We start from the raw sequence: 8909 nt of genomic DNA on the forward strand, positions 1-8909 counted from the left end.
TTCCACTACAATATTTACATTTTAACTAATTTATACATTTTTAACTAACTTATTAACTTATGAATTATCTATGTTCTTTTCAACACAAAGGCATGACATCATGTAGACTAGAGTTGACACAGTGGCTGAAAATTGCGAAACTTCACTTGAGCTGCCTCCCCCTCAACAAAAAAAGTCATGCAGTATATATTTTTCAAAATTTTATTTAGAAGTCTTTCTACTTTTTTATAGCAATTATTTTGTCCTTGCTCTTATCTTGAGCAACTTGAGCTGTGGCTGTGGGTATATTCTATAAGATCTATTTATTTATTTTAACATTATATTCATGTTCCAATTTGCAAAGAAAGATGTTCTGAAAAAATACAGTCCTGTTCAATGATAAAAAAAAAAAAAAAAAAAAAATATTTTTAACCCATCTCAAAATAACACATTTTGGAGCTATAATTGCAATACTGTTAAACCGCAGTATTTTTGCTCACGGTTACCGTACCGTCAAAATATCATCATACCGGCACATGGTAGTAGTGGTGTACTTTTTCTAGTAGAAATCTTTTGATGGGAGGGCCTGTTAGCCTGCTTTCTGATATCACAAAGACCTTGAAATACAGACATTGAACATGCTGTAAAATTGCTTTCATTGAATTATGCATTAACAGCTTGTGCTTTATTGAATTCAGTTTTATCATTTGCTTGAAACAGAGCCATTTCAGAGCAAAAAGTGCGCATGAAGCGCCTGGGGACCGATTTAACCAGCGCTCAGAAGGAGATGAAGGTCAAACACAAGGCATACGAGAATGCTGTCAGCATCCTGAGTAGGAGGCTGCAAGAGGCCTTGACTGACAAGGAGACGACTGAGGCTGAGCTAGTCAAGCTCAAAGCTCAGGTGTCAGATGGAGGAAACGACCACATCCTACAGGTGCTTTACTGTACAATCAGTGAAACCACACACAATTATTGTACAAATAACAGCAAATTATACTTTTTAAAAGAACCATCAAATATTGGCGGGCTCATTGTCTGCCAGTTGGGTTAATGTTGTTGATATTTGTCATCTATGACATATTATAGCTATTGAATAATAAAGGTATGTATTTTTTCATCAATGGTTCCAAAAATTCGAAGATACTTAGGACACCTAGTTTGTCATGAGCAGACTATTGGTTTTGAAGAAAACTTATTTAAAAGCATCTGACAGTTACATTTACAGAAGTGTTTTCTGTTCAATACGAAATAATGCCAATGGGTCTACCATTTCAGCGATTACTAAAATAAGAAAGCAATCAAAGCCTAAGGCATTAAAAAATGTTTTTTTACCATATGAAAATGCTGTTGTAATTGCATTTATCCGTTGTTGCATGGAAAAGTCGTTTATTAAGTTAAAGGACTAAACATTCTATGATTGTATTGTTGAATACAAGCATTATGAAACTGATAACAACCAACTGTTTATGTGTTGCACAGGGGAAGATTGAATCACTTCAGACGGAGCTGCAGGTTGTGGCCAAAAGCAAAGCAATGTTAGAAAAGGAGCTTGAGGAAGTCATTTCCCTCACTTCCACTGAGTTAGAGGAGTACCAGGAGAAGGTCTTGGAGCTAGAAGATGAGGTGAGCCATCAAAAATGTGGAGTACCTTAACCATCTGAGTCCTACGATCACGGCAGCGTGGTCAATCACGAGATGTCGATAAAGTATCGTAAAAAATGTTTCACATTATTCGAAAGTGTGGATTTCAAACTCTCTCCCAGTTTTTATCAGGCTTGACCATGGAAAACTGGAAATAGTTTTATTGTCTAAATTTGATGGTAGAAAATCTTTTAGCAATGCAAGAGGGACGGGACGGCTGATACTTCACTTTCGTATATTTTTCCTGGCCTCTAATAGGTTATAGTGTAATGATAACAGTTCATATCAATGGTATCGTGCTGGGAACAAATATACAAAGCAAGATACCCAGGGCATGTTAAACATTTGCACATGATAGAGACAAAATAAAATTACTGTATTTTTCGGACTATAAGCCACAGCTAAGTATATCTCACACCAGCCAATGAATGCAAAATTAAAAGGAAAAACAAATATAAGTCACACCGTAATATAAATCACCTTTATGGAGGGCATTTTTTTAATAAGAAACCAAGAGAAAACATACGTCAAAGTATTTATAGCGAAATGGAGAAAAAACTGCCAAGTAGGCATCTACAAATGTAACAAATTAAGTTTTTTTTTTTTTGATAACTATCGCCTAAAAATCGCAACATAAGAGGGTGTTGGTGTTCAGAGTGGGGGGAGGAGGAGGAACACATGCACTTCAGTTTAAGTATAAGAATGAAAAAAGTGAGACTTCCAGTCCGTAAAATACATATTTAAAAAAAACATTCAGCCAAAAAGGCTCAGGACCTTAAGGGTTAAAGTTGTTTTTGTTTTTTCCCCTTCATATTCAGCTCCAACAATAACTTTATGCCATCTTTCCAAAGCTTCAAGAGTCACGATGCTTCAAGAAGCGGATTCGAAAATTAGAAGACGCCAACAAGAAGTTAGCACTTGAGCTGGAACATGAAAAAGGAAAATTGGTTGGACTGACTCAGTCAAACAGTACATTGCGGGAGCATGCCAATATCTTGGAATCTGCTTTGGCAAAGCGAGAGGCTGATCTTGTACAGCTCAACTTGCAGGTGAAAAAAATAATTATTCAAGTGGAGATTTTATTTTTTATTTTACATGCACTGTGGACAAAATTATTATCTAGGTAGTATCTTGAAATCAAACAATTGTGAAGGATAATTTTAATAGTTCTTTTATACGTACATCATCTTATTCAGGTTCAAGCTGTTCTGAAGCGCAAAGAGGAGGAGGACCAACAAATGAAGCAGGTGGTGCAAACTCTACAGCTTGCCTTGGAAAAAGAGAAAACCAAAGTCAAAGATCTTAAAGAACAGGTACAAATTATCCGTGCAGTCAGGTGTGCTATGTTTTTCTCTTCCTGAGCAAACTTGGTCAAATAACAGTTGTATTTTTACTCTGGTGACATTTTGGTTGCTAATCTTTGAGTTTCCATTCATTTCTAGGTTGCAACAGCAAAAGCTGAAGCAGCCCACAACAGGAGACACTACAGGGCTGCCATGTTGGAGCTATCGGAGATCAAGAAAGACCTGCAGGCCAAAGAAGACCTGGTTAAAGCTCTGCAACATGAAGCCAACAAGCTACAGTATGCAAAATAGTTATAGAATACAGAAATATATGGACATTACGTACAATAAATAGTGGTTTTCTTACCAAGGAAGAAAATGTACACAGGGTTTATGCGGGTCATTAAAAATAATTAAAACTCATTAAATGGATTTTGTCAAAATTCAGGCCTTAAAAAGGATTAAACTAAATATTCAAGGCATTCAAAGTTACATAAACTTAATGGGTTTGGGTATAGGTGTTTACGCGTCTCAGTTTTGCTTCCTAAATGAGTTTCGTTATCTTGAGCCCAGGAATCGCTCTTACGTACCGGGAGCTGCTCTGGTTCCTGCTTTTAGGGCTGAAGGTATTACCCATCGTTGGGCTGCTAGTGTTCCTCTCCTCCATGCATGCGTGGCCTTCCTGAGCCTCAGTGGTGGATGAAGTGCTCACTTTTTTTTTTTTTTACTTAAATGTACAGATACAGGGGCAAAAATTTTACTCAAGTAAAAGTACAAATGTACTTTAAAATTGACTTTACAAAAGTAAACTAAAACTATTTTCTCCTGATGCAAAAATTTGTGTACCTACTAAGCCTGAACGATATATCGTTTAAACATGGGGGGGTGAGAAAAAAACATGTCTTATACACGGTGACCCAAAAAAAAGTTTACACTGCCATAATACAACTTAAATGCCATGTTTATTCATCTTAGAATTAGAATTGAATCACAAATTATACATTATTGTAAAGAACATGTACAGTACACTCTATTTTTCAATGTGTCCTCCCTTAAGTGTCACAACAGCCTCCAGGCGCCTGCGGAACGCTTCTTTATGTAGGATGCTGTCATCTTTTCCCAAGATCTAACAATGGACCTCTCCAAGGCTGCCACAGCAGTTTGTGGCTTCTTACAGGCACTGTCCTCCACAGTTGCCCATATGCTATAATCCAGGGGATTGAGATCTGGACTCTGGGGTGGCCACATATCACCTTGTCGATCAACTTTTTGGTCGGCACAGATCGGCACTTCCAGACCCAGGTTTTCGTGAGGCTGTTCCAATATCTTTCAGCTTCTTTTTAACTTTGTAGACTGCACATCTGGATATTCTCAGATTTGCTGTAATCTCAGTAGGTGTCAGACCGGCACGCAGCAATTCAGGTACAGCTAAAGTTTTCTTCATTTTCAGCAGAAGCACAGGAATTGTAGAGACGAGAGATTACCAGCTGCATTGAGTGACCTTAATGAATCACTTAAGCATGACAACCTATTTAGATATGTTTCAATGGCTTTTAAACAAGCAGTCAACTGAGTGTAAACTTTTTTTGGGTCAACCTGTATGTATCTCTTTCCAATGCTAAATCTGAATAAATACATTGGGCACAAAAAACACACACACAAAAAAAAAAAATTAAAATGGGGGGGTGGGCTACTTCGTGGTTTTTCACTTATCGCGGCGGGTTCTGGTCCCCATTAACCGCAAAAAACAAGGGATGACTGTACACTGTGGTGATCTAAAGTCTTTCCAAACAGCTATTTAAGTCATCTTGTGAAAATATCTTGAAAAAAATATATATAAATGTTTTTTAATATCGCAATATAATATCGCAATATATCGCAAACCCAAAAAAAATCGCAGCAATAGTTTTTCCCAATATCGTTCAGGCCTAGTACCTACTGTACAAGAGTGTGCAGCACCTATCTGAAAGCGGGCTACTCTCACTGTGGGTTTTTATTGGTCAATACCTTGTTCACCTGCTTAATCTTGCTGGTACTCGTGTTGCTGCCTCTAATGCTCAATTACGGTATACTATAGTTGCACGGGCCTTATCGATTGCGCTGGAACAATGAAAACGAAATTATCAATTCTCAGTGAGGGGGAAAACAAAACAAAATTAACGTGCACCTCGGGCGACAATTTGAATAGTGGAGTAAAAAGTACAAACACGTGCTGTAAAAGGTAGTGAAGTAAAAGTAAAAAATAACACTTCATAATAGAGATGTCCCGATCGATCGGGTCCGATCACGTCATTTTCAAAGTATCGGAATCGGCAAACAAATATCAGCCATTCCTTTTTTTAATATATATATATTTTTAAATTAAATCATTTTCTAATTGTATTTAACGTTACAGACATAATATGTTACACTCACCCAGAGTCTTTAGTTTAGGCTTAAGGTAGGGTTATCAAATTTATCCCGATAACGGCGGTAATTAATTTTTTTAAAAATGTATCACGTTAATAAATTTAACGCAATTAATGCATGCGCTGCACGACCCACTCACACATTGCCCCACTCAATTTGTTATGGCGCCGTTTTACCTATATATAGAGATTAAAGGCAGCGTTAAATGAGTACAGTAAAGTTTGGCAGCCTTTGGATCCTTTTTTTAATTGGCTAGAGCCTTACAATCCCTCTCCCTACGATTAAAAATATCATGGGAAGCAATGTGGGGAAGCAAGGTAGCAATTGATCTTTTTCTTAATACCTTATGTTATATCCCAACGCAGATTGGTAGCACTACGCACAGTCATGGCTCCACTTCCCATCATGCATTTGGGCATGCCTACAGTATCATATACTGAAAGCTCAACAAATACACTAGATGGCAAAATTTAGTCACAGTATACAAAGTCACAAGTCTTTCTATCCGTGGATCACTCTCACAGAAAGAATGTTAATAATGTAAATGCCACCTTAAGGATTTGTCATAATAAACAAATACAGTACTGTATATTTAATGTACTGTATGTTGAATGTATATATTCGTCCGAGTTTTATTCATTTTTTTCTTAATGCATTGCCAAAATTTATACGATCGGGAAAAATTATCGGGAATGATTGGAATTGAATTGGGAGCAAAAAAAAGCAATCGGATCGGGAAATATCCGGATCGGCAGATACTCAAACTAAAATGATCGGGATCTGATCGGGAGCAAAAACACATGATCGGAACAACCCTACTTCATAATTGTACTCAAAATACAGATACACAAAACAATGCACTTTACACCACTGCTGAGCCTTGTGTTCTCACTGGAACAGAAGGCATCAAGCTGTTTGTTGCATTTGTATTTTCACAGATTAAAGATTTTCATAGTTACCTGCACACAAATTGTAAGCGCTAACAATCTGCAGTTGGGCATGGGAATTATATTAAATTATGTAAAAGCAGCATTAAAAGGCATTAAATGAGGTTTGATGATACCTGTAGAAATTCTGGTACATTAAAACATGCACATCATACTGTTTCAACATTTGTTGATGAAAAAAAATCAAAGGCACCTCTTACACAATTTATTAGTAAACTGATTGCCCCTCCAGAATTTTGTCAATGGCTTTTTAAGATGTCTACTAAAAAATACTCCATTAGTTGCTAATGAGATTTTTTTAAATTTGTGCAAACAACATTTTCTAATAATTTAATGTTATTGAAATTATTACATATGTTTGAGAATTTTGCAGGCTAAAGATTAGAGAGCAGATGATTATGTAATCACCTTCAAAGAAATCTTTTGCAACATTTTTTTTAGATCACTGTTTTTATGCACAGATCCCAGGATGAGAAGCATGCGCAGGAGATCTCCACTTTCCAAGAAGAGCTGGCTGAAGCCCATTCCCAACTACAGATCCTCCAGAAACAGCTGGATGAAGAGCTGTCAAAGAAGCCCCTCACTAACCAAGAAGTAAGGAGATTTTTAGCATTATTTATTTACCATTTGAGTCACTGCCATTAATGGATTGAATTTGTCAAGTTTTGAATCGGAAAGTTTTGCAGTTTAATTATATTTTAAATGGATACTTTTTACCATCTACTTAAAATCCTAAAGTTAAATAGAGATTTGAAATGTGGTTTGACCAAAACATTGTCTCATTCAAATTCTAATGCTACCATCACAGGTTGAGGACCTTAAGTGGGAGGTGGAACAAAGGCAGAGGGAGATTGAGACTCAGAAGCAACAGTTGGAGATGATGGAGGAGTGCCAGCAAAAAGAGCTGGATAGCCTCCAGATGGCTTTGCAGGCAAGTATTTATTTAAATCAGAAATATGAATACAGTAAAGCCAAAAACCATGAAGGGTGAACAAAGCAGTAATTTCTATCATGATGGCCACCTGCTCTTTTTTCAAGGAGTGGATTTATTTTAAGCTTTTCTGTCACAGAACATAAAGATAGAGTTGGAGATGGTCCAGGAGGAGCTGAGTGGTACAAGGAAAGACAAGTTTATGCTACAAGCTAAAGTGGGTGAGCTGAAAAACAGCATGAAGACCCTTCTGTTACAAAACCAGCAATTCAAGCAGGACCTTAAACAGACCCGTCTCAGGAAGGTGATGTATCCTATCACCTATCACTTGACTTGTCAATGGGGCTCCTTGTCTTTAATATCACTGTTGTTTATATCTTATGAAATTTGACTGTGTTAAGGGTTGTTCCATAATGATACGGATAATGATGATTAATACTTCATGTAGGTAATATCAATGCACGTGCCTATCCATTGTATAACACTACAATGTATAAAGGAAAGCTGTTCAAGGATTTCACCATTTCACTTTGGCAACTGACTGTTAGTCAGCAGAATACACCTATTCCTTTCTTCAAGGGAGCTAAATATAGCCCTGCAATTGTGGTATTGTTACAACAGCAACGGGTGGAGCTGAAGAATGAGGGGACCCCATCCAATCCAGTGACGCCGGTAAAGATCCCGGACTGCCCAGTGCCAGCTTCACTGCTCGATGAGTTGCTCAAACCATCAACTTCGGTCAACAAGGAGCCCCTCAATAACTTGCACAACTGTTTGCGGCAGCTCAAGTAAGATGCTCTGTTGATCTGTCATACCGTGGTTCTCAAACTCTTTGTGTCCAAGGAATTTTTAAGGACTCACAATTAAATATACCTCTAAATGCCATGAAATAATTTCAGGTTTCAACCAAAATATTTTATTTAACTAAATTATTGCAAATTATTTTGCGTTCCCCTGTTTGAGAACCGTTGCTCATTTAAAACACAATTTCTAATGCTAATGTGTGAATGTGTTGATCTTTTTATTCTTTTTTTTTTTTTTTTTTGTCAGGGAGGAGATGGACAGCCTCCAAAAGCAGATGGAGGAGCACACAGTAACAGTACATGAGTCAATGAGCTCATGGCCAAACACAGAGGAAGGTCTGGCTCAACTGGGACTTCAAAATAACATCTCTAATGCATCGAGGTCACTGAACAACACCGCGGTGGAAAATAATAATGAAGCAGAACAGCAGCAGTCATAAAAGCAAACTTTTGTTAGGCTATAATGACTGTGGAGTTTTATCCACGAAGGCATTGTTAGCCATTTATTCCATTTTTCATTTTTAAGCAATAGCTGTCAACAATTGACCTTGATCTTCAGTCTTCGCAGGAGCTTGCAGAGTTATACAAAATATACCTTAGCTTTATTCTTTGACCTTTTTATACTGTATGCCCATGTATTATTTATTAAGTTTAAAAAAAATACACAACCACACAAAGACAAACCCTGATATTCTAATTTGTTCAATTAGATCCATTTGTCCAGTCACATGTTCATATCTGCTGTGAAGGTTTTTAGTATGCCTTTCCTAATAATTCAATGATTAACTGACAATATTTAAATATGTGATGATCTTGAGTAAGCCACAATGGCTCAGAACTGTTCTTCCTAAGGTCGGCTGGGGTCAGTCACTCAAGATTTAACTAACAGGGTTACTCTTCGCAGCAGCTGGTG

General features: G+C 37.2%; 1 protein-coding gene across 3 annotated transcripts in view; it reads left to right on the forward strand.

Annotated features, from left to right (window-relative positions):
- golga3 (golgin A3) overlaps nucleotides 1–8664 on the forward strand; it is a 20693-nt gene extending 12029 nt beyond the window's left edge. For all 3 annotated transcript variants that reach the window (XM_057832129.1, XM_057832131.1, XM_057832130.1), the window contains exons 15-24: nucleotides 700–916; nucleotides 1462–1605; nucleotides 2475–2672; nucleotides 2820–2936; nucleotides 3066–3205; nucleotides 6724–6856; nucleotides 7071–7193; nucleotides 7333–7497; nucleotides 7815–7981; nucleotides 8244–8664. In XM_057832129.1, coding sequence (XP_057688112.1) covers nucleotides 700–916; nucleotides 1462–1605; nucleotides 2475–2672; nucleotides 2820–2936; nucleotides 3066–3205; nucleotides 6724–6856; nucleotides 7071–7193; nucleotides 7333–7497; nucleotides 7815–7981; nucleotides 8244–8436 — 1597 coding nt within the window. In that variant the 3' untranslated portion in view covers nucleotides 8437–8664. The remainder of the gene's footprint in view (nucleotides 1–699; nucleotides 917–1461; nucleotides 1606–2474; nucleotides 2673–2819; nucleotides 2937–3065; nucleotides 3206–6723; nucleotides 6857–7070; nucleotides 7194–7332; nucleotides 7498–7814; nucleotides 7982–8243) is intronic.
- The last annotated feature ends 245 nt before the right edge of the window (nucleotides 8665–8909 follow it).

Source organism: Corythoichthys intestinalis, chromosome 3, assembly GCF_030265065.1.
Source record: "Corythoichthys intestinalis isolate RoL2023-P3 chromosome 3, ASM3026506v1, whole genome shotgun sequence".
NCBI lineage: Eukaryota > Metazoa > Chordata > Actinopteri > Syngnathiformes > Syngnathidae > Corythoichthys > Corythoichthys intestinalis.